Source organism: Genypterus blacodes, unplaced genomic scaffold (assembly GCF_046128005.1).
Source record: "Genypterus blacodes isolate CSIRO-AG114 ecotype Tasmania unplaced genomic scaffold, CSIRO-AGI_Gbla_v1 ptg000330l_1, whole genome shotgun sequence".
NCBI classification, from domain to species: domain Eukaryota; kingdom Metazoa; phylum Chordata; class Actinopteri; order Ophidiiformes; family Ophidiidae; genus Genypterus; species Genypterus blacodes.
In genome coordinates, this window is record NW_027467115.1 from 402,048 (window position 1) to 427,398 (window position 25,351).

Consider the following 25,351-nt stretch of genomic DNA (forward strand, 5'->3'; position numbering starts at 1 on the left):
AGCGGAGAGGCCGACAGCTTAAGGATTTACAGATCAATGAGGCCATAAGAAGCAGATAAAGAACTTCCGGAAGCTGTGATACTGCAGCTCCTGCTACTGCTGCATGGTAAACCCCATTACTGATTGGTGGGGAGTTATTGATTGGAGTAAGCCTCCTGCCACAGCATGAGGCTGAAGGTTTGGGGGAACACGAGAGAGAGAGACACCCAAACACATCAACATACTGAAGCTGTCTCATAGAAGAACCAGCTGGGAGTGTGTAGGAACATCCTGCTGCACCTGTGAGCTCAGCCTGCAGAGATGTGAGGCTGTACTGACACAATACAGTCAGGCTCAGTCATTGGTCATCTTTAGATTGTTCATTGAGCAACATGTTCACGGTAAATGAACAAAAACCTGAAAAGAAACAACAGATTAAGATTAAAGACAGTTTTGATGACTAAACGTTGGTTATTATTGTGTGACAGTCATGAACACACTGTAGCTGTAACCTACCACATCACCTCCACAGGGTCCCTGAGGGCCTTCACACACATGATGCTGAGAGAGAGAGAGAGAGAGAGAGAGAGAGAGAGAGAGAGAGAGAGAGAGAGAGAGAGAGAGAGAGAGAGAGAGAGAGAGAGAGAGAGAGAGAGAGAGAGAGAGAGAGAGAGAGAGAGAGAGAGAGAGAGAGAGAGAGAGAGAGAGAGAGACACACACACAACTAACAGGAGCTCAGGTTCTTCTCACTTCTAAGAGAGGAAACATCTGATTCTCCTAAATGAACTCAAACAAGGAGAAGCTTCATTTTTCAAACAATCATGGAGCTGGGATGTGTTTTTCTAGAGCATCCCTCATTTCTAACTATGTGTCTTTAATGACTTTGGTTTGGGGAGCAGGCAGATTAAGCTAATGGGAAAGGAAAACAGTGATCCAGGTCAATTAGAGTCTCAGTGATGTGAGCTCATATTAAGAGCTCTCTGCACACTCACGCTCTGTTTTGATGTTAACCAGTGGTTCTGCACAATTACAGACACGAGGGTCTAAAGGAGGAGGAGGAGGAGGAGGAGGGAGTGGAGTTCATGTTAATGGATCACTTGTCCACTCTGCTTATCGGAGCAAAGCACACATTTGTAACATTTTGTGCAATAATGAGAGGAATTACATCGATGAGATCACCGCCAATCTGCCTTCAGCTTCAACTGTGTGAGGATTCTGTGTTTAACACTGAACTCTGACTCTACACACAGACACACACACACACACACACACACACACACACACACACACACACACACACACACACACACACACACACACACACACACACACACACACACACACACACACACACACACACACACACACACACACACACACAATACTTACCTCAGATAAGACAGGAGACGCAGGAGATCAAACTATTTATGAACTTATTTATTAACACCACAGTTAAAGCTCAAATAAAGACGGGAAGTACAGAAGAACAACGATAAAAACATCCAAAGACGCTCAATATAGACTTTAACTGTGAACTAAAAGAGCACGAGTGTGAAGAAAAGCACATTTACATTCATTTTATAGTCTGTAAACATCATTAACCAGATCCCTGAGGTGCGTTCTCTCACTTTAAACTAAAGCTGTAGTGTTGGATTCATTCATATTTGTACTAAAGCACATTAAAGTCAACGCCATAATCTGAATAATGTTGTTTAGTGCGTTCGTCTTAATGACCTTAATGAGACGAGCTGTCACAGCCAATCAGAGACGCAGGCTGAAGCAGCCGAAGCCTCGTTTATATCAGATCAGGCTTCAGACAGATGGGAAACGTGTTTGACTTTAAAATACAGTTTACACAACATGGTAAATATGAATGTAAATATGAATTTGTGATTTTAGGACATAAAGCTCCTTTGACATTATTTCTGGAACCAGGCTGTGAGTTTACCTGATTGACATGTGGAGGTTTTCTGTCTGGACCTGGAGAGTCTGCGAGGTTTACTGACTCTGGGACTCGGGCTGTCCAGCTGTACTGCCTCCTGTACTGCCTCCTGTACTGCCTCCTGTACTGCCTCCTGTACTGCCTCCTGTACTGCCTCCTCAGCTTTGACTCCTTCATTCTGTCCATGAGGGAACACTTTGGACTGAACGTTACAGTTCTCCTGTCCATCACTCCTGGAGTTCTGGTTCAGATCGGTGACAGTATCGTTCATCTTGGGTCCATTAAGGTCCGGTGTCTGGCCCTGTTCCTCTGAGAGCCAGACGGGGTTCTCCACCCGGGCCTGGGCCGTGGTGTTCCTCTCTTCCTGTGGGCCACCTACACATTCCTCATCCTCAAAGAGTTCTGGTGTGAAGAAGACTGTCTGGTCCTCTTCTTCATCATCAGACAGGGGCAGAGGTTCATTGTCTGCTGAGGACGGTGAACCTTTGTTTTTGGGAGTCACAGATTCAGGAAGCAGCTTGTTTGGTGTCACTGTGGTTCCGTTAGAAGCCTCCACAGAGCCTGGATGGAGAGGAGACTCATCCCTACCTGTGTGTGGACTGGAGCTCTGCTGAGTCTCCTCGGGGGTCTGGAGGTGAGGGCTGACATCACTGGGCCCCTTTGACTTAAAGATGGGCTTACTGTGTGTGTGTGTGGGTGGGGGAGAGAAGAGTGGATAGAGAGGCTGAGGAGGAACTCTTCTCTTCCGCAGGGCGATGAGGGAGAGGAGGGAGGAAGATTGGGTCGCCTTCACAGAGCCTGCAGCAGGGAGACATATTACATACATGTGACTATGAGAGATGCAGAGCACTTAGGCTGGTTACTTTAGAATGAAAAACAGTAGAGAAAACTTAATCCAATCCTTATGTTCTGTATATCATATTTAAATTAGATATGAATTTCTAATGGAACCATAAATTCGACTCATTTGTTCCTGGACTCATTTTCATCCAATTTCCTTTAAATCTGAACCCCAACACTCAAAGTTGCCGTGTAAACAAACCTCCATGATGGTTGGAGATAATATAAAGGCAGGTTTACGCTCAATATAACACAAACAAAGGTCAAGTGGATTTAATTAAAAGCAACAGTCCAACATCAGCTCATCAGCTCGCTCCAGCGCCACTCAGGCACGCAGAAGAGCCCACAGTAATGAGGCAGACTGTGACCCCCCCCACCCCCCCGGCCCCGCCCCTCTGGAACCACAGACTAATGTGGCCCCGCCCTCCCGCCCCGTCCACCACACCAAACACAACCGTGCCAGCAGCTCAACCTTGAGTTGACCCTAAACCTAAAGGCTGCTCACCAAAGCAATGTGCAGACGTGTCACCTTCACATGTGAGCTTATAAGTGATGTCATGGTAACACATCCTTCTACACACACATGAAGCTCACCTTTACTTTGGTGTTATTGGAAACGTTTGAAAATTGATGAGGAAAACATTTAATAGGACTAAAACTATGACATCATTCTATTAAATTGTAGAGGATTGAGGTGAGACTCATTCCACAAACAAATACTTTGGGCTCTGGTTTAGACGTGTTATCAGCTTACATCACTACATGTGTGTCTGTGTAACCTCTAGACCCCGTTCATGTAACTAACCTGCTGTTTCCTGGGCTGACGCCTGCCTGGGGCTCCAGTCTACCTGAGGCTGTGAGTGCAGAGGAACACTCAGCTTCTTCACAGAGTCAGACAGGTGACAGGCAGGAGGAGACACGGTCGGGACCTGGCTGCTGGCGTGGTTGTTGGACTCATCCAACTTCTGCTGCAGCGTGGAGAACGCTGACAGGGACTGCATGGCGTTGTTGAAGGTGTCGTGATGCTGGACCAGCTGGCGGACCCACTTAGACAGACCTACAGAGACACACATCACACACACAACCGCTGCTGAAGACTTTTACATGGATAACTATTGCCATCTAGTGTCCAAGCTCAGAGAGTTAGTGAGGTCGTGGTGTGTGTGTGTGTGTGTGTGTGTGTGTGTGTGTGTGTGTGTGTGTGTGTGTGTGTGTGTGTGTGTGTGTGTGTGTGTGTGTGTGTGTGTGTGTGTGCGTGTGTGTGCGTGTTACCTGCTGTGTATTTATTAGGGTTGTTCCTGTAGCGGTCATCTACCAGGATGAGGGCTCCCCAGTCATTCTTGTGGCGGATACACCTGGAAGATAACATTTTAAAGGATTAAGCACAACAAAATGAGGCAGGGAAATGTGAGTGGTGTGTCAGAAGACAGGCTCACCTCCCCAGGGCCTGGTTCAGAGCTCTGTAGGCCTGGATCTCATACCAGCGGTTGCCTGGGAGGAGACCTCTGGCTTTGCAATGCAGGTCGTTGTACTTCATCTTCAGCTGGACCTGAGTGTCCAGACAGAAAAGGTCAGTCAGCACAGATACAGATACAGATACACAATGACAGGATGTTAAGTGTATTCCTCCAGTTTATAGAATTCTACAGCTTCTTCTCCAGCTTCAGGAGTCAGAGATGATGTGAGGTTTTGTTCCAGCATCTTCCTCCTCCTGTCCCTGGAGAACCCCACACTGTCCCAGGTCAAATTAAACATAAGTAAAAGACCTCAAAGTCATGAAGGAAGCTGGGTGATTAACTCCCAGAGAAGAAGAATCTGACAGGCAGTAACTAGGACAACAACAACAACAACAACAGTCCTAAACTAAAAACAAGTCCAGGTAAACAATAACCCAAGCTGTGGACAACATCGAGTGTTAACTGGGTTATGTTAGGTTATGATGTTGATAACTAAAAAGCAATGAACCCAAACCCAAGCTAATACCTCCCTCAAGTGGAGGGTTGTCTCTCACCTGCCCTCATAGACAGACGTGTTCTGAAAAGGTAACAAAGGGGCTAATAAGAAAAAAGAGACAGAGTGGAGACGCGGACCCAGAACGCCAGAAGAGCCTCCATCTATTTGCATCTGTCACCGCTGGTTTTGGCGCTAACCTTTCAGAATTGACAAGTGAAAAGTTCAGCTGGTGTCTGACGGGCCGTGGTGCAGGCAGGCGGGCCGGTGAACGGAGCTCTAACTGCTTATGACAGGGACCGTGTGCTCGCCCACAGTCATCTCACTCAGGGCGCTGACAGGTGCAGCCTGCCCCCACACACACACACACACATCTGTGTACACAACCACAGCACAGACACTGAGAATCCTAAATGTCACCTGGAACCTGGAGTATGACTAATCCAGCGCTCTGAGGAGAGACCAGAGATACAAACCACTGTGTAAGGAATGTGACAGAGACCAGAGGGACGGCACTATAAGACTCTATATACAGGCCTGGGTTTGTGTAAAGCCTCTAAAACAGGAGACAAACAGCCAGGGCATAAAGACAGGAAATGCTGAGGACGCCATGGTGAGACCTCATCAGTCTGTGAGCCAGCAGAGCGCTGAGAGGAGCCTCAGACTGAACAGAAAGGCCACTGGCCTCCAGCTGCCGGTGTCATCCTAATGTAACCACCGTCTGCTTGAACATCCGAGCTGTTGCGTCGCCGCTCTGTACCGAGTCAACTTTCAATGTGACTTGACAGGTTGCATATGTGAAAAAGCCAATTCTGGCTTCTAGCAAATCCCTAAAATGTGCAAGAAAGCAGGAGCTGGAGGCCGTCACTTAAAATGTCAAGCATCAGGGGCGTGGCCCCGCCCGCCACCGCTACCTGTTTACCCCTACACACAGATATCTGACAACAAGGCATGATGAGCAACTGAGCGCATCTGCCTGAGCTCTGTGTGTGTGTGTGTGTGCTGTCAGTGTCAGCATACAGGCCCCTGGCAGTCTGGGACATCTTGTGCCTGTCACTGAGATTGCTGAGCGCTTCATCTGTCTTATGTGGCTGAAGTGACACACACACACACACACACACACACACACACACACACACACACACACACACACACACACACACACACACACACACACACACACACACACACACACACACACACACACACACACACACACACACACACACACACACAAAATCAATCTTTAAGTTGTTATTCTATATTGCCTGAAATAAAGATAGTTGATGATTTGTAGCATTTGAATTTGAGATAAAGTAGATTTAAACTCTTACAGTGGCAGAGACAGGAGTTCCCCCGTTTCCTGCATTAATTATTTATAATGTGGTTAAACTAAAATCTGACCTGCAGACGTCCTTCCTTTGTAATGTTTGTTTGGAGACCGTACACACACACACACACACACACACACACACACACAGATCTTTCTTCAGAGGAGCAGACCGTCTCTTTGTCTGCAAACGACTTCATCTCAATCTCACCTGGCAACACACACCTTCAGGCTGGTGTTACACTTTGTGCATGTTGATGTGGCACTTATCCTCTCCCTCCTGTGTGATCAGGCTAAGCTACATGAAGTGACAGAGTGACCAAGGGCCTATGGGACATTTGTCACATTGGGATTGGACCTGCAGAACCACTTGAGGTGAAGTTCTGGGTCATCGGCGACCCAACAAACAAATAACAACGTCCACGTCTCTAAAGCTGGACAGTACCAGTGTTCATATTCTATTCTATTCTATAGAGTTCCTCCAGTGGCTGATGACATCACCACATGAACAGTGTGATGTCCTGGATGTTCCTCCAAACCGATCTCTCTCCTGCTCACAAACCCCCAAATAAAAAGCTCTATAAAGGCTGTCTTTAATAATGTGTAAAGACAAAGAGAGAGGCTGTGTGTGTGTGTGTGTGTGTTAAGAGGTTGGCTGAGCCTTCATTCAGGCCAAGAGAGAGGCCTTATCAGCTGTAAGTGTCTTTTTATTGCTCGTTAAATCCACATTTTGTTTGACTGACTCACGCAGGGACGTGAGCGCTCTCTGTAAACCTGCCAGAGGAGAAACTCAGCCTAAATATAATCCCACCTTGGACAGAGTTTAGAGTTCAACCTTTGATCTCTGTCCCAGTAAAAGGCCCTGCTGTGTGCCGACACCAGAGAGTCCAGGAGTGATGCTGTCTGGGAGTGCAGGCATGGAGAGATGCTGAGCTTTACACCTCTTATCCTAGCAGTGGGGAGCTGCTGCTGTCTGAGTGAACCGTGGAATGACTTCAGAGGCTTCAAAGTGTCCTCTTAAAAGAACAAACGCATGTTCACTGCTCGTGCGTAGAAGTGTAAGGCAAAGGGACACTCAGTGGTCAGAGGTACACTAACTGTCACGGCTCTGCTGGATCTGTTGGTCCAATGGGTGGAAGACATTAGACAGGGGGGGAGAGAAACGAATAGACAAAGAAGAAGAAGAGAACTAATACCTGCAGGTCTTTGATGTTGGGGAAAGGAATGCCGATGGTGACCACGGCCCGGGCATTGTCATCAGTAAAGTCCAGGCCCTCACTCACTTTGCCTCTGCAGACGGCTATCAGCAACGCTCCATCTATAACACACACATACCAAGAGGAAAAGGCATAGAAAGATTGTTAATCAAGTCGTTGGAACTGAGTATACAAGGCACAGCATCAGCTGAGACAGAGAGCAGGGAGAGATGAATGAGGCAACAGCTCAGATCTTAGTTTGGAGTCTGTGTGCAGTGTGACCGTCTCACCTCTTTCTCCACAGAGTCTGATAGCATCATAATAAGTCTGGAGCAGCTCATCAAAGTCCCCCTTCCCCCCTCCACGGGGCTCTGTGATCACAGTCTTCAGTTCCTCCAGCTTCTCCCAGAGGCCGGTGTTCGTCCATCGATCTCGCAATTTATCCAGCATCTGAATAAGATCAATGATCAATCACAGAGGGGATATGAGGCACTTACTAAAATGATCATGTTACATATTAAACCTACATCGAGCTGTAAGGCAGGGAATCTGGTGGTAATGTAAATATTGTCTGTGTGAACAAGCAGCATTCCTCCACTCCTCCACTCCTTTGGCTCCTCTCTTATTTAGGAGTTCTTTCCTTTCCTGCACTTGGCAGAAAGCTCAAGTGTTTGAATCCTGTCTGTAATAAAATCCCTGCTGCTGGACTCCTTCTAGAGCAAAAGGTCAGCCGCTCTCAGGAGAGACACACGGATGTAAAAGCCCTCATCCCAGTGTCGCCCCACTCGTGTCTCTACTGTCGGGATCATATCCTTGAATAAGCAGAGCTTCACAACCACAGAGCGGCTTCACTGGCGTGGAAACGTGTCAGAGGGGTCAGGTTCTTCTTACAGTCAGCAGGAAACTTCTCAAAAGGTTAAAAGTGTCCAAGCTGGAAGATCGCTTCAGTCACCTACTGTCAACAACTCTGAATGTGTTCTGATTACCGACACAAATAGCTAAAGAGTGTTAATCAAAACATGTTACAGATCTAAACATAGATCTAATCTGGTGTGTGTGTGTGTGTGTGTGTGTGAGAGCCCAGGCTGATTGTATGGAGGCATTGCCCGTCTCTTGCATGCCAGTTCAGCTTCCTCTCAGTGGTGAAATGAAGCATAGGCTGCGTTTCATCAGGTTGGTGCCACATCAAGCAGGAGAGGCCAGGACGCTGCATCAATAAACCATGACGTGTTCACTAAAGATGTAACGTTACGTCGTCAAGGAACCCTGCGCTTCCAACTCCTGCTTCCAGTTCAGTCGTGAGTGAGAGATGCATAATTCAGACCATACACTTCAGGCAGATCAACTACTAAACAAAACAGCAATTATGTGACAGGACACACATGGAATGGAGCCGACGCCACAAAGAGAAGCGTCTGTGTGTAAAGGCTCACATTCAGAGAGAATTAGGGTCAAAGGTCACAGGTAGAGCAGCTTAGAGAGCAGAGGAGCAGCAACTATTCTATCATTTTACATTATTACAAATATTACAGGTATAATATCTACAGTATCTATATTTGTCTTTTTAATATGTTTAGAACATAAAGTATATCAATATAAATAAACAGTGTGTATCCATAGCTTCATATAAATACACTGTATTAATCTACAAATAAATACTATATTTAGATTTATTTAATTTATCTATAGATCTTATTCTTCTACAAATAAATTAGCTATCTTGCAGAGTTGTTCAGTAAATGTCCTAGATAATAATCTGTAATTATTTAAATATTTGGTCAGCTTTATTTCTACAGCCCAGTAACACACACACACACACACACACACACACACACACACACACACACACACACACACACACACACACACACACACACACACACACACACACACACACACACACACACACACACACACACACACACACACACACACACACACACACACACACACACACACACACACACACAGTCTCAGAAGGCGATGCTGCTGCTGCTGAAACAAAAGAATTTCCTTCCAATGGATCAATAAAGTCCGTCTGATCTAATCCACCGTCCTTATTTAATTAATGACAATAACAGTTTTCTCTCTCTAAACAAATGAAGACAGACCGTAACAAAATACAACAAACTGCACCTCAACAGGGAAAAGAGAATAATGACACAAAGCAATCCAATGAAGTAACAAACTGCAGCCTGGTTAAATAAACACACATAAGACAAAGAGTCGACAAAGGAGGAACACAACAACACTCACTGGAATTTTTTAAGAGCAATTTTCACCCCATAATACCCAGATTTATTTATGGAAGGATGAAACAAACAAAAACAAGGCTTTGATGTCCCCATGCACACAAAGGAATTTCCTTCACAGACACACACACACACACACAGACACACACACACTCTATTTGACAGTAAATGAGGTCACCTAGTGGCGGGGAGACGAGAATGTGTTTCAGATAAGAGAACATTAAAAAGAGGAGAAGGGCAAAATGAATCTCATGCAGGTTCACATAAAGTCATTAAAGACAAAGATGAGAATGAAATGTTTAGTTTTTGTAAATGCTATTTTACAACCAGCTTGAGTCCAGCAGAGACGTTCATGATTAATTCAGAGCCGTCCTCCGACAGAGACCTGCTGTTGAGACGGAGAGCTGAGACCGGCTGCAGTGTAGTGTGAAATGTCAATCTACAGGCTCAACTTCTCACACGCACAAGTGTGCACACACGTGTGTACACACAACCACACACGTACACACACACACAGACACACACATACAAAAGAGCAGTTCAGTTCATCTCTGAGACAAACAGGAGACCTTGACCTGTCTTACTCTGAGTCTGGGTCAGATGTAAATGTAAAAGCAGAAGAAGAAGAAGCATTCAGAAGTATTTAGCCTTCTTATAACAAACAAAACTAAATGTAAATAATTCATTGTCCTCTCTGAGCCGGCTGGTGAGAGCCCAGTCTGTGCCAGTGACATTGTTAAGTGGGCCAAATCTTAGTGTCCGCTGGGACGGGGCGGTGAGACAAGCAGCTAGAAGCAGTGAACTGTGGTCTTTCTGGCACTTTTACACTTCCTTTCTCTTCCTCCCTGCTATCTCTCCATCTTACGCCTCCTGTGCATCCGGCCTATCTGAGTCTCCCTCCGTGTCCCCGGTGTCAGGGAGCTGTGCGGCGACACATCACAGCACCTCCAGTGCCCGCTGAATTATGGAGGGGGATTGGAGGCGACGGCATTAATGAAACATGGAGCCGGGAGCTGCATTTCTCCGCGGTGAGAGGAGACGTGTTGTTGCCGTGTAAATTATTCAGCCCCCAAAATATCACAGCAACCATCACGCCAAGACCAAGTGGCAAAGAGCCACCGGCCACCTGCCACCTCTGGCCTGCCTACTTGTCCCCGGCCGTCTGCTCTTTATGTCCCAGGCCACACTGCGGGCGACAACACAATGCTGTAAAAACACAACCTGCTGCCCAGAGAAGAGCTCACGCACCCACACCACTTCCTGTTTAAGTCTGCCGTCCAGAAGAGAAGCAGCAGTCAGATCCAGAGCTGCCATGATGACAGACGTGTTTGTCCCAAACAGCTCAGGGACCCAGATGGGGCCAGTTTACATTATGCAGATTTATCATCAAATATTCATCTACACTGTGAAGAAAAACAATCAAGGAATGTGGAAATGGGATCAGATAAGTGGAGATATGATTTGCCGTTGCTGGTTGCTGGTGGTCATTATGGGATGTAGATATTCTAACTGAGATTACTCTATTTCTAATAAGGCTATACCTTCAATGACTCCTTTCTTTATTATACCATATTCATAGAAACTCAATATATTGCAATGATGACTTTTTAGACTCTGCACGTTATCCAAAAAGAAGTATTGGACCATCAGTGTTGTATTCTGTTCCATCAGGTATTGGCTGTTTGCTCTACAGTCAAAGGACATCCAACACACACACACACACACATCCATTTCTTTCAGCTTTACCAAAACAATCTGACAGAGTATGTACTGTATCTAAAATGCCTCTGCCGTGTAAAACGACCCGTGTCCTGAACAGGTAAACACTCAGCTCCTGTGTGTGAGTGTACATGTGTAGTGTGAGTGTACATACGGTCCATGCGTCCCTCTCCCCTCTTCAGATACCTCTAAGGTGCTGTGATCAGTGTATCCTGTTCTCCTCACCCTGGAGTCTGATCTGACTTTGATCTGACACACACATGGTCCAGACCCCAGGCGCCAGCACTGGATGCGTCTTCACACAGACAGCGAGGCGACATCGCCCCTAATGGCCCTTATCTCTAGCTACTTTAAAAGCATCTTGTATTCCCCACCATCTTTTCACCTCTGAAACCCCCCCAGCCCCAGCAGCAGCGCCCCTCCTACAGAGGACTGGAGCGGCTGGGACCAGACGACAGCCCTGCAGTGCTTTAATGGGGCATTAACTGGGGGGCTGTTCAGGCTAAAGTGCTACAAAACCACAGAGTCAGTGGAGGGAGGCTGTCTGGACTGGTGTGGTGTGTGTGTGTGTGTGTGTGTGTGTGTGTGTGTGTGTGTGTGTGTGTGTGTGTGTGTGTGTGTGTGTGTGTGTGTGTGTGTGTGTGTGTGTGTGTGTGTGTTCCCAAGTTGTATCGGTGAGTCACTGTATCTTAAAAACATATATTTATGCAACTGTGAGCCAAAGACCCCAAACTACAAACTCAGGCTCATAGCAGCCACGAGACAAGGAAACACTCTGGAACTACGGCTACAGCAAAGCCATTAAGACGTTTAAACTGCAGAAGTGAAAAGAAATAACTGTGGATGGGAGAGAGGCCAAGAAGAAAAGTTTGTCTTTGTAGTTAGTAGCATTATTTTCCCTTCTTTAAAGACAGTAACTCTGCTATTAATGGCCGTCTATTGTTGTCTCTCACAGGTCCAGCTGTGCACCGGGGATAGCTCATCACCTAGACAGACTAAAGAGGGATGTCTGATTGATCGATTCCCTGTGTTACACACATACACACACATAAACACACACACTTGTCACTGGCAGACAGGACTCATCGGCACCAATAAAGCCTCCAGGGGCTCCAATGAAAAGCTCAGACCTTCATATTCCCTCCTCCTCGTCTTTAAGAGCCCACCGACTGCAGATGAAATATTGATGTCTCTGCAGAGAGAGAGAGACAGAAGACTCCGACAGGCTTATCAGGAAAATAAACATAAAATAACTTTCCACAGCTCATAAAGGAAAGAAGGACGACCGGAGAGATCAACAAGACAGAATCTAAGCTTCCTGTACAGTTTGGATGTGAGTCACCAGCTGATGCAACGGAGAGCAAGCAGATAGAAACAAAACAAAACAAAACAAAACAAATAAATATAAATTGAAAAGTGACTTTACCCGCAGCCTAATCACCAATGAGGACATTTTATTTGTGTCCGATCAGAAAGGATAAATGCTTTGAAAGAAACTTGGTCATCAAATGATGACACAGTGTAATGTAACAGATAATTCACTAAGATCTCATCTATGAACGTCTTTAAGGTTCAATATGATTAACACGGAAATAGAAGCTCTGCTGCAAAATATTATTTTGGTTGGTGAGGATTATTCAATTTTAAGGATTAAATGATTTCCCCTGGTTGAACAGATTTGCCTCTATAACATGTTTACATATCTAGAAGAGCGAGGTCACACAGTATGATCAACCAGCAGGTCCAACATCTCAGTGTCTTATGCCTTTGGTCTTTCTGATATCAGTATACACACACACATGTACACACTGTATAGAAACAGTGAGTACATAAACATGGATGGAGGCAATGATGATCAACTCATAGCAACATATAGTTTAAATAGACCAGGCATTGAAACGATGGCTGCTGATCAGGAGAGGGATCTGGTGTGAACGGTCACATTGGTTACCATGGGCGCCATAATCAAACTAACTGCACACACCACTGCTCTTCAGTCTATTTACGGCTCTTCCCCATCCGGCGTGGCCCCTGGGGTCAATCACGGAAATGAAGAATCAATGTACAGGGAGAAGGTCAAGCCGGTGCAGAGACAACAATCTGCTGCTCAATGTCGACAAAAGCAAGGCGCTGATCACCACTGAGCACGCGCACACACACACACCCCCACACACACACACCCCTCTGCATCAGAGGCTCCACTGTGGCGGGAGTGGAGAAAGTCCTGTCCCTCAGAGTGCAGATCTCTGATGAGCTCACCTGCTCTAAGCACACCGGTGAGATCATGAGACGGGCCCAGCAGAGATCCAGGCCCAGCAGCATCCTCTGTTCATTCTACAGAGGCATTTCAACCTGCTCCTTCAGCTGACATATCTCAGACACAAAGGCCCAGCAGAGGAGAGTGAGAGCGACAGAGAGCATCATTGGAGTCTGCCTCCCCTCCGTCCAGGACCTCTTCTAGAGCCGATGCCAGAGCAGGGCAACCAACACTGTCAGAGAGCCTTCACACCTTTTCCGTAAACACTTTGAATCATCATCCATCCACCATCAGGCAACAGATCCAGGAGCCTTAAACCCAAACCCACCAGGCTGCTTAACGGCTTCCTCCCCCAGGCTGTGAGGCTTCTGACCCCGACTCTGTAACTGCACTGCCACTTCAATTCAAGTCACATTCATTGATACTTATTCATCAAATGATCATAATTGATGCTCTTAACTTGGACCAGCTTCACGTGGGCTCAGGAACTCTGTGGTTTGTTTGTTCTGTGTTTTATAGCGAGATCCTATGACTGAAAAGACAAGTTTAAAAACATATTTGTCACCAATTGAGCCAACCTGTCACATGACCAAGCACTGACATGTGGAATGCAAATGATTTATTTATAACCAAAAATGCCTTACAAAGACTGAGGGAGAAAGTGTGTGTTTGTTCTGAGAAGTGGCCTCATTAAGTGTAAGAGGAGACACTGGAGCTCTGTGAGGACGACAACAACCTCCTGACAAGTAGCTCTATTGATTAGTAATGAGCCTCTGAAGCAGATGACACCACCAACAGCTGGTTACCGGGGGTGACATCTATTGGAATCCACTGTATGGTTTTAAGACTCAAGTGTTGTCCAGGAAACGACCGTCAGATTTGGAGCAACGGTCATTGTGTCAAGGTTAATGATGAGAAATGACTCCTATACTTCCTAACATGCATGACGTCATTGGAAAGAAGATGGAATGTTAGGTTTCACATTCATACACAAGTGTGCTGTGCACATGAAGACATGGTGGAGCGTTTGTCTGTTTAACCGCCACTTTGACATGAATCACACCGGTGCTGACTCAATGTGTGGTCTCCAACTCCTCCCAGTGGAAAAATGAGGAAAAGGCAACAGCAGGATCAAAGAGAACACACAACATCTAACAAGGTATGTAGAGAGACTTAGGGACATCTATTCATAACTCCCAACAACAGAAGATAAATCCAGAGTGATTCCAGTTTCAGTTTCCAGTTTGTTTACCTTATAGGAGGGCAGGAAGCAGAGGACGCCCTTGGCAACCGTCTGGGAGATGTGCAGCAGCAAGGCCCCGGCCTCATCCTGGAAGGTGAAGGTCTCAGTGTGCTGGAAGGTGGCAAGAAGCTTCCTGCCCTGGGGTCCTGAGCCGATGGTGCCCACCCACACCTGCAGGGAGGGGGTTAGTAGTGTTTCAATTCATCTGAACCGATTTGGACAAATTGAAACAAACACAGGTCTTCATTCATAGCCTGACTTTAAACATTAGGACATCTATCTCTCTATCTATCTCATCTAACTCCAGCTACTGTCTCTTATCTCTAACTAATGTGATAATGCTACCTGCTGCAGTGTTTCCAGGGTGATGTGCTGAAGACGACTGACCTGGGATTTGTTGATGACGTGATTTGCTTCTAGCTGGATGGAGAAGTTCACCCCCAGTTCTGAGGAGAAGGAGCCCATGGGTGACAGAGTTCCTGATGTCAGCACGACGCTGTGGACCGCGCCACTCAAGTCAGAGAAAGACTGGGAGACACACACACACACACACACACACAAACACACAGAGATGAACAAAGGGGAATAGGAAATGGGAAATGTCAGAATACTTGATACAAAGGGTTCCATAATGACTCTAGAGTGTGTGTATGTGTGTGTACAGTATTATGTGCTCAGTCCAGTGATGCTGGGACAGAGACTGATTGATCTCCTCCCCCTGTCAGGGTCTGCAGCCCCTAACCTCTCACCACAGCAGGGTTGAGACACCAGAAGCTCAGCGTCAGGACTTCAGCCTTGACTCGTGCACTCTGGCGATGTCGGGGACGCTGACGCACAAGGAAGCCCTGAGAGTCAGGGACGTCAGGGGGCGCCTGGTTGGTCCAGGCGTAGCTCCTCTGTAGAGCCACTCGGTAGTCGTCTGCAAACCTATACAGAACAAGCTGCTGTTAAACTCCAAACCTTGGAAGCATTCATCTTCTACACCGATGCTTGTGTGTGGTTTGTGTTGTGATGAAGTCTTTGGTGGCCTCTGACCTGGAGTCCTTGTAGAGGAAGTGCAGCACCATGAAGACACCTTTGAGGACCATAGAGGTGGGGGAGCTGATGGTGGGGAACTGCACCGTTTCCTCCTTCACACGCTCCTCTTTCTCCATCACCGCCATTAAGTCCATCTGTAAGTGTAAGAGCAGAAATGTGTCAAGAAAACATGGCTGCTCATCATAAGGACCATGTGTGTTCTTTACATGGAACACTGTATTGTTTGATTCTGGGAAATACACTCTGTAAGCACATAAAGTGTTAATTCATAGTGTGGTTAACAGTGGACAGTCAGGATGGACCTGAACGATCTACTGGTGAAGCCATGAAGATGTCTACCACACCTGCAGCATCTGAAAGGTCTCAGCCGTGATGCCCAGGCCGTGGAAGATACCCAGGATGTCTCTGCCACTCCAGACTTTACAAGCAGTCTCATAGCCTCGCTCAGTCAGCAGGCTCTGGCTCTCTTGGATCCAGCTAGACAAACCACAGAAGAACATCCACAACTTATCCTGCTGATAATAACAAGCATCTAACAAGAACCTGCAGTAGTTTGGAGTGTTTGTGAACATTATTCCCTGAATCAGAACAAAGCAAATGAGCCACAGGTCTGAATTCAGCCTTTTACAGATGAATACAGAGCTTTACAGGTCCATACATCATGTATGAGTGAAGGCACTGACTTGATCAGGCTGTAGCAGAAGGCCCTGAGGGGCTCGTGGTGGGAGCGTCTGATATTGTTGTTAACCATGCTGTCCAGCTCGTCTCTGGCCAGCTGCAGACTCTTGAGATCCAAAGTGTAGCTGGCACTCTCCCTGGCACAGTCCTCTATGTTGTGGGCTTCATCCAATATCAAGATCTGTCCTGACAGGTTGATTTCCATCTGGTGAAGGTGAGGGAAGTCAGAGGCAGATGAGAAGATCAGTTTTGTTTCTATGCATTCAGTTAAGAGGAGGTGCAGGTTAGGGATCACAGAGACTGAGACTGAGACCTTATTACTATCTAATCAAGCAAAAACAGTCTGAAATAGTGTTATTACAGGTCAGTTATGAGAGAGAGAGGCCTGGGTTTCTATTCTTTTGTTTCTCTTCCACTCACACTCTCCCTGATGAGCGGGTCCAGCAGGTAGTTGTACGGGCAGAAGATGATGGAGGCGCCCGTCATGAGTTCACGAGCAGCAAAGTAAGAGCACGAGCGGAGACGTCTCCCCAGTCCAGTCAGGTCCTCTATGTCCCACGCTTGGTTGAGCCCATGGACCTTCTGTAGGGTGCCCTGGTCCCGCATCCTCTGGACACCATGGTAGTAGCTACAGGACCGGCCCTAGGACCCAGAAGAGAGAGAGAGAGTGGAGAATAGTAAATAGCCGTCTACAGACTTCTAGCTCATTCTTGTAAACAAAGTTATAAAAGGGAGTTGCATCTTGTTGTGAATGAACTCTCATATCAGACAGATGTTTATTTCCCTCCCTGTCATTCTCAGTATGAGCAGAGGTGACGTACAGTTCTTCAGATCAGGTGTTCCTCCTATTACAGTGGTTGAGTTGTGGTGAATACACTCCATGTTTAAAGAAGCAGCATCTCATATCACCAGGACCCAATTACTCTGTCAGCAGAGGTGCCTGCTTGAGCCGCCACTCCGTCCCACCCTCCTCTCCTTCAGGTGACACTCTAATACTGTCCTGTTGTACTCGGTAACCTCTGAATGGAATCATCTCTGAATGAAACGGTGTACTTCACACTGAGACGCTCAGAGCCTGGACACTTTCCTAACACTGAGCCCTGTCTATTAAATGAAAGAGGAGAGAGGGAGGGAGGGGAGGATGAATAGCTGCTCTGCCTCCTCTGCAGACAGCTGACACCCTCAGTCAAATGGACAGTGGGTGGGTGTTTTGACTACAGTATGACTGAAAACTATATTAGCCAAAGTGTGTGTGTTTCAGTGTGTGGGTCCTTTTGTGTGTGTGTGTGTGTGTGTGTGTACAGCACGGTAACGTGATCGTGACCAGACAGGCCCCTCAGGTGATGAAGTAACAAAACATCTGTGACACTCTCTCTCTCTCTCTCTCTCTATCTCTCTCTCTCTTCAGCACAGGATGAAGATGGGGCCGGCTAGACCAGATGACAAAGTGATGTCACGGCCATGGGAGGCAGACACCTTCAGTGACAGCGTGATTGTCCTCATTACTCCCGGCGCCTCAGCTTTTGGAGAGTATGGGAGGTTACAAGTGTCTCATGTCCCCAGATAAAGCCCGGTCAATAGAAGGACATTTAGGTATTCCATAAAGAGCCTGCTTGAACACTTGTGGATATTGTAGCAGCATAATTGTTGCTCTGAGGTTTCACTGTTGAAAGAGTTTTGCCTGGTCTTAGTAGTAGAGTAGAGGTTTATGTTACAGACCTGCAGGAGAGCTTTAGATCAAAGGGAAAGGACGAGGCGAGGGGTCAAACACACGCTGACCTTTATTGGATTCCATTTGACTGAATAGATCCTGGTCAAATTATAATAATATTTCTTGCATTTTTTTTTTAATCGACCAGCTCCAGTGACTGATGGCTTAAAGAATATTTCAGTGTGTGCATTTGTTTGTGATGTGACTGGGAAGCAAAGATCACACGTTTAAATTGACAATCAGTGTGTTTACCTAAAGGGTTAGAGAAACAAATAAGTTCCACATATGTGCTGTGCTCCTTTCCTTACTCACATTTTTGCCCTCCAGCAGTTCTTTGCAGCGTTCGTTGCGGTTGGCGTGCGGCGCCACGCTGGGGTTGACACAGGTGTGGTCTCTGCTGGACAGGATGGTCATCGGCACGCCGGAGTAAACGGTTCTCTTCAGCTCGTGGGTGATCTGAGTGATCTGCTTGTGTGTGCGAGTGCCAAAGAAAATCTTTGGGATCTTCTTCTTCACGTTGTCCTTGGCTGAGGCACACGGGCACAGGGAGCAGGGCTCAGAGGACTAGATGGAAGAGGGGAGGAGGAAGAGGACAGTTAGGGTCCAACATCTCAGAGTTTACAGTACGCCATGGGTCTGTGAGCAAAACAGGTCAATGACATTAACTTGATGACTGACAGCTGTTTATTATCTTGACTCTGTTCAGTGAAGAACTCAAAATCTACAACTTTCTAATCATCATCTGTAAAACCCCCACTTGGTCTTTGCGTTCACTTCTCCTCACATTGTGACCACGTGAGGCCGTTTGTCTCCGTGCTGTATTCTGATCCCAGAGGCTACGAGTCGTCTCTATTATGCAGAGGCTGAATAGCTTTTCTGACAAACACACGAAGAAGCATAAAGAATTTGTATCCATACATAAGGGCTCCTGTCACTCCTCACCAGGTGACCTTCTCTCGCTCTGAAACCTGATAGGCTGCCATTGTTCAGGCTGAGAAAATCTAGCTGCTTCATAATTGGCTGCCCGGTGACGTGGCAGATTCTTTTTTTAAGCCGCTCGTAGGTGAAGTGTAGCCGGCGACGCTTGTGAAAGTGATCCTCCCTGTGTTTGAGCCTTTTAAGTGCCGCACTTCCCAACCAGTCAATGACTCACATGCTTCATCATCATCATCATCTCTGGCTTCTAAAGGACAAGATGTGGCAACAACTGGCCAACTGTAACAGAACTGGAGACAGTTAAGTAAACAATCATATGAATACACAGTAAAACATCTAGACTATGTGCAACTTTTGTACAAAAACATGAAACTGTTTCCCACAAGCAGGCAAACAGAGGTGAACAATCATTTGGAAAACATTTGGATCAGACACAATGACCTCACCCCCTGAGTCAGAAATGGTTTTCGCATATTTACTTTTAATGAAATGAAAGTAAATATGAAGTACAGTCTGCACCTTCACAGTAAAGAAGGTGCAGACTGAGAGGAGTCTGAATCCATGACCCCCTGTCCTCACATGGGGCTCCCACCTCCCACCTGCCATCTAGCTCCCGGACTGTGGGCCACCGGCCACTGCCCCAGCATCTAACTACCAACCTACATCAAACTATCACCATTACTATTACCATTCATTTATTATTTGACTTGATTTCCTCTTCCGTCTTCGCCTCACATAAGCATAAATCAAACACTACAATACATCTTCACATATCCACTACGTATCTGTGAAAGAATAGGAACAATGTCTTTATTTGAACGTTTAAAAATCCTTTACCAATGAGCCCAAACGCTGTGTGCTGTCATGCATCCCAGCTCAGGATGTGGATCTTCTGATGACAGATGAGGAGCTCAGGTTTCCTGGCAGCTCAGATTCTCTCAGCGTGTTTGCCCCTCAAATATTACAATGTGTGATGGAGTGCAGGGGCAGAGAGAGCCCTTAGAGTCTGTCCCTCAGAGTTAAGAGAGATAAGGAGCTCTGAGCCGCTGTGAAAAACAAACAGAGGTGCTGTCGGGCCCCAACACCAGTTCATGTTACCTCTCTGCTCTGGAACAGTCACGCTCCACAGCCTGGGCTCTGGGCCCGATCACCTTTCCTACTACTGCCACATTAAATAGAGCCATCCAAATATCCTGCCCCAAGATGGACAATTATTACTTATTCATCACAGGTGGGGGAGGAGGAGGAGGAGGTCTAACGGCTCGCTGATGAATAGAAGCCCTTGTCAAAAGCTGCAGCAGGAAACAGCTGACACAAGGGTATCCTCTTACCTGCCCCGCTCCTGAGAGGCCAGACCAGCAAGGTCTCAAGCCAGTTTCAGGCAACTGGACGTGCTGGTAAAGCCTGGAAGACATTTCTCCTCTCATCCGAGGGGCTTCTTCACTTCTGACTGACTGGTGGGGATTTCCAGGATTAAACCTGTGTGGAGTGGTTGTCAGGGTCCTGATTAGTCATAATCAGGGTCATTGATACTCCAGATTAGTCCTCCTGACTGATGGAACGACGTTGTTACAGTCGTTAGAGTCCCCTGTGGCTGACAGGTGTGGGCGACAGGCGTGGGGATGAAGCCCCCTGCAGCCTGAGAACTCACTGACACCTTCTACCAATAAGAAGGCATAACTATATCAAACAATAAGTCACTTTGCTGCGTCTCAATCATAGAGTTTAGCTTCATTATAGTTTTGTCAGTGTGTGTGTGAGCCGTTTCACTGTTCAATCTCAATCTATAGAACACCTTCAGACACATTCACATGGAGGCCTGTGCTGGTGCTGCTGCTCTCTCATGCCAACACCTGAGAGATGGAAATCTCACACTCCTGGAGGCCAATCAGAGGGCAGCGCAGGGCCACAGGCAGTGGATCACTAAGGTATCACTGGCGCCTGTCGCTGGAAGCCAATTTGCTCCTCATTCCACAGCTTTCAAAGGCTCGGAATGCATTCCAATTAGGGTGGGCTCCAATAGCCAATACTTCGCAAGACAGGACACTGGACACTCCCCTCCTGCCTTATAACCACGGTGCGTAGGTAAGGGGCCCTGGCGAATGTCTGCCCCGCTGAAGCACCTGTTTATCCCTCAGGCAGAGTAACCAGCGGGTGAACCCCATTCAATATTTATCCCCGTGGCTTTCACAGATCAGCAGCCCAAGCGAGGCAAACCCTCTTAATTAAAACTGGAGCTTGCTTCAAAAGGCCCCATTCAGGCAGTCAGTCAGCGCTCAGGGGACAAAAGAGCTCGGGTCATGTAGCTGTGGGGAAACCAGAGACCCCAGCACTTTTTCAACTTCACTTTCCCTCCTCCTCTTTTTCCACCTCTCAACATCCACAGCTCCAAATCCACGACACACACCTGTAGCACACCACACACACACAATTTTGGATGGACAGTTGAACTGCTTGTGAAGATTGCCCCAGCATGGCTGAGCTTGTATCATGAATGTGGATAAGCTGTTCGTCTTTGGGACAAAACTAATGAACGTGGTTGATTCATCAGCACAGCAGCTTGATAACTTCCACAGTGTGGTGTTAATTGATACTGTAGTTTTGCTTGATTTTGTCAACAGCACTGAGCTCATGCAGGATATTTTGCACGTACACACACACACACACACACACACACACACACACACACACACACACACACACACACACACACACACACACACACACACACACACACACACACACACACACACACACACACACACACACACACACACACACACACACACACACACACACACACACACACACACACACACACACACACACACACGTAATGCAATCAGGCCTCCAGTTTGAATCCCAAATCAAGTCTGACAAGTGTAATCCAGATCACAAACACTGAACCTTGAACTGAACTATGGGGCTTTTTAACTTTACAAACCATTTAATTCAAATATCAATACGATGACAAGACCTATTGTTTTTACGTAATTGTATAATTTCTAATCTCAAATCCAAGGGAAGTCACAAGTCAGTGGCATCAAAGACTGCATGTGTTTTTCAAATAAGCAAATGTGAGAGATAAATAATCTCATCTAAATTTGTCTTGATATAATTCCATTGAAAGAAATTTACTAACCATCAGATCCAGATTGTATTGATCCAGATCCAAAGGTTGTTAGTGTGTTGGTTTAAAGCTTGGCTGTACGCTCCTTAGCCTCTGCTGCCATCTACTGGCGACTTAGTGGTAACACCTTAAATGGTGTTTCATGGTTGAACGTGGCTAAATCACAGCCATTCTGTTGATCACATAACAGCCGTGCTCTTGGCTGTAGTGCCATCATATGTGTGTGTAGTGCGCACTCACGCAGCATGGTGATGAGGCCCCGGCTGTCTGGCTGTGTGACTCCCAGTTCTGACTGTCAGGTAGCGAGTGCTCATCCTCCAGGTTTGGCTCATCGTCCATGAAGTCCACTCCTTTCTCCTGTCGCTGCCGTTTGCAGCTCTGAAGAACACAAACATTACTTACAGTTATTACAGTGTAAACTAGAAGACAAGAGACCCATTAAAGAACTAAATAATGGAGTGATGACATTAATAAACCTTTTGTTATTGACATGTTGCTCTAACCATCAAAGGCAAAATCTGAAGACACAGAGTGGAGGATTTGTTTTATATTGTGTAACATTTATAGCTACATTGTAATGTGTTGTTGTATTGATGCTGCTGCAGTATGTATATGTTGTCCTAATCCTTACTGAGGTACCGGGGGCCCGGACTATGAAGGAGGCTCATCTGACCTCAGCCTTGTTTGTGTATACTGGCCTGACAAAATCAAAACCCCTCAATCAGGCTCAGTCAGTATCAGCTGGTCTAAATATGAGTGATGAGTACTGGTATCTGTATCAGAACATCCCTTGTGCTTATTTGTATAGATTATGTCCTATTTCACTTAATCAACAATAAGAGTAAGAGTATAAACGTACCGGCTCCGTAGGTGAAACACGAATGCGTTTCCTGTCTGGCTGGAAGTCGTTGTGTTTCTCTTTGTCAAAGCCGAAAGCAGACTTAAATCTTTCAGACAGACGAGCGGAGATTGACGTCCTCTTAGGCTGAAACTCCTCTGATAACGGGGCTGAAACACAGCAGTTACAACACACACACAAAGGCTGGGATTACATTCTGTACATGGTTATGTGATATTATCAATACTACTTGCAACCAGTTTATAGAGGTCCAAGTGAAAGAAACTTACACGTTTCAGGCACTGGAGGCTGTGCGGCCTCTTTGAGGGGCGACTCAGTGAGGTCGATGACTGCAGGTTTGGCTGAGGCTGAGGCTGAGGCTGAGGGACTCCCCTTTTTGCAGTGACACACACACTGACAGGGGGAGGTTTTGTCATCTGACTGGCTCTTGGCCTCATGAGAGCTTCCCCCTTGTTCCTGTTTAACTATAATCACACAACACAAGGAGTAAATGTATCAGAAAGATTTCTTCTTGTATGTGTGACAAAATGAGCAGGCTTAAATCCGTAGAGACTTACCGCGCTGAGCCTGCTGCCAGGCCAGAGCCGAGCACAGCAAGGCCAAGCTCTTTCCACTTCCTGTAGGACTCTCAAGCAAACAGTGCTGCCCGTTGTTTAGCCCTCGTACAATCTACGGAGAAAGTGTAGTGTAGTTATATTTTCATTTCATTTAGTGAACACATGACTTACAGTCTACGTGGGTATGACAGTGTTTGCTCACAGAATTCATCATGGCCAGCTGGGATGGATAGGCCTTGCATGGGAACAGGATCTTCACCCCTCCAATGGTGTACTCCAGAGAGGAAGCAGCCATGTTGGTCCGTCTCTGCTTCACACTATGTAAACAACAACAAACTGATCAATTCCTTATCATTGACACATATTCTGACCAGTGTGAGCAAAGCCCTGTCAGCTACCTACACTCACACGACACAACATGACACCATTGATTGAGAAGTACTGAGCCTCATGCTAAAGGTTCTAACATAAAGGTGTCCCATCAGAAACAGATTCCAGTTTGTTTCTCTAATTCATGACAGTTGAAGTGAGTAAGTCTAACGCGTCAGGCTCAGAATGCCCTACCGACCTTCATTGCTCACTAGCGAACACAGATTGTAGCTTCATTTCGTACCATAACATACACACTTTGACTTAATAGTTCAAACCTAAACCAATCACAGTGTGTTAGCAACATTAGCCTGCCTGACCTGTCACCTACCTGGATGCAGGGGATCCTGGTAGCCTACTTGTTAATTTCTGTTCACTGACGAATATGACAAACAGTTTGGAGCCGGCGACACGTTCATTCTTCACTACAGTACAAGCTCCAATTCTAAGTTAGTATAAAACGAACAGAAATGCGATGAAAGCGGCTGTTTTGGTGTAAATACAGTGCGGCTATTAGCTACTCAGGCTGCTGTGTGTTCATTTCCCTTCCCGCCATCTACAACTAAACGAAATAAGTGTCACGCGTAGCCTTTCAAAATAAAATCAGCATTGTAGAACATCACGCACGTTGTTTAATTTATCACGTTTATCGGGTTTTGTCTAAGGTAATGTAGGCTTCTGCGTGTGTACATTATGTGACTTTAATTCTCTACGAAGTACTGGTTGTGTTTTTGCAGGTAACGTAATTTTATGATTATATTTTGAAAGTGTGACCGATTGCGCACAACGGAAGTGATGTGATAAACCGGGAGGACTTTTCCGGCCGTCACTCCCGAAACGTTCATCTATGTTTCGTTGTTCGGGTCATGGTTGGGGGTTTACGTCGCTTAAATTCGTCGCTTAGATATAATTTGATAAACGCACATATTCGTACAAAACTGACAACTAAGTACGACATTTCAATACCAGTCGTTTTGCGTTTCCGCTTACGTCACGTCACAGTAGTAGTACAATCAAAATGTAACATATTTTGCTCAATTGTCATAAAATGAATATCCGATATTGATGATTCTTAATCAATTATTTACAATTAAAAGAATACAATCCCCTGACATGTAAAGGAAAGCAAAAGATCATTGTGTGCGGTCATGTTCTTGTTTTGTCAAATCAAACCAAAAACCATTAACCAATACGAATTACTTTCCTTGTGAAGCAAAATAATGAACTTCAGAGACCTTTTTATTTAAATAGGTTAATTCTCAGGTAAGTGTTCACATTTACACTGTACACATGCACTGGTTGCAGTAAGCACTGCTGTCTGCATCACAACTCAACAGTGCAATGCGTAGGTTGAGATCACAATTA

At 46.2% G+C, this 25,351-nt stretch overlaps 1 protein-coding gene across 1 annotated transcript; it reads right to left on the reverse strand.

The window, feature by feature from the left end:
- Window positions 1-1,431: 1,431 nt before the first annotated feature.
- On the reverse strand, window positions 1,432-24,532 carry brip1 (BRCA1 interacting helicase 1). The gene is made up of 20 exons (XM_076137645.1): window positions 24,318-24,532; window positions 23,820-23,934; window positions 23,618-23,729; window positions 23,330-23,524; window positions 23,061-23,209; window positions 22,442-22,579; window positions 18,448-18,699; window positions 16,845-17,066; window positions 16,430-16,629; window positions 16,091-16,223; window positions 15,744-15,880; window positions 15,458-15,635; window positions 15,096-15,236; window positions 14,718-14,879; window positions 7,528-7,687; window positions 7,238-7,359; window positions 4,198-4,310; window positions 4,034-4,116; window positions 3,567-3,818; window positions 1,432-2,719 (listed from the first exon to the last, which is right to left on the reverse strand). Exons 2-20 carry the CDS (start codon window positions 23,910-23,912, stop codon window positions 1,899-1,901), a joined length of 3,663 nt encoding a protein of 1,220 aa, XP_075993760.1. The 5' UTR covers window positions 23,913-23,934; window positions 24,318-24,532; the 3' UTR covers window positions 1,432-1,898.
- Between the last annotated feature and the right edge of the window lie 819 nt (window positions 24,533-25,351).

Coding starts and splice junctions, on each gene's coding strand:
- brip1 (XM_076137645.1), bottom strand. CDS start 23,912: ATGGCTGCTTCCTCTCTGGAGTACACCATTGGAGGGGTGAAGATCCTG. Junction 23,210..23,329: donor GCCTCCAGTGCCTGAAACGT/GTAAGTTTCTTT, acceptor GCTGTGTTTCAG/CCCCGTTATCAGAGGAGTTT. Junction 4,117..4,197: donor CTGAACCAGGCCCTGGGGAG/GTGAGCCTGTCT, acceptor GTTATCTTCCAG/GTGTATCCGCCACAAGAATG.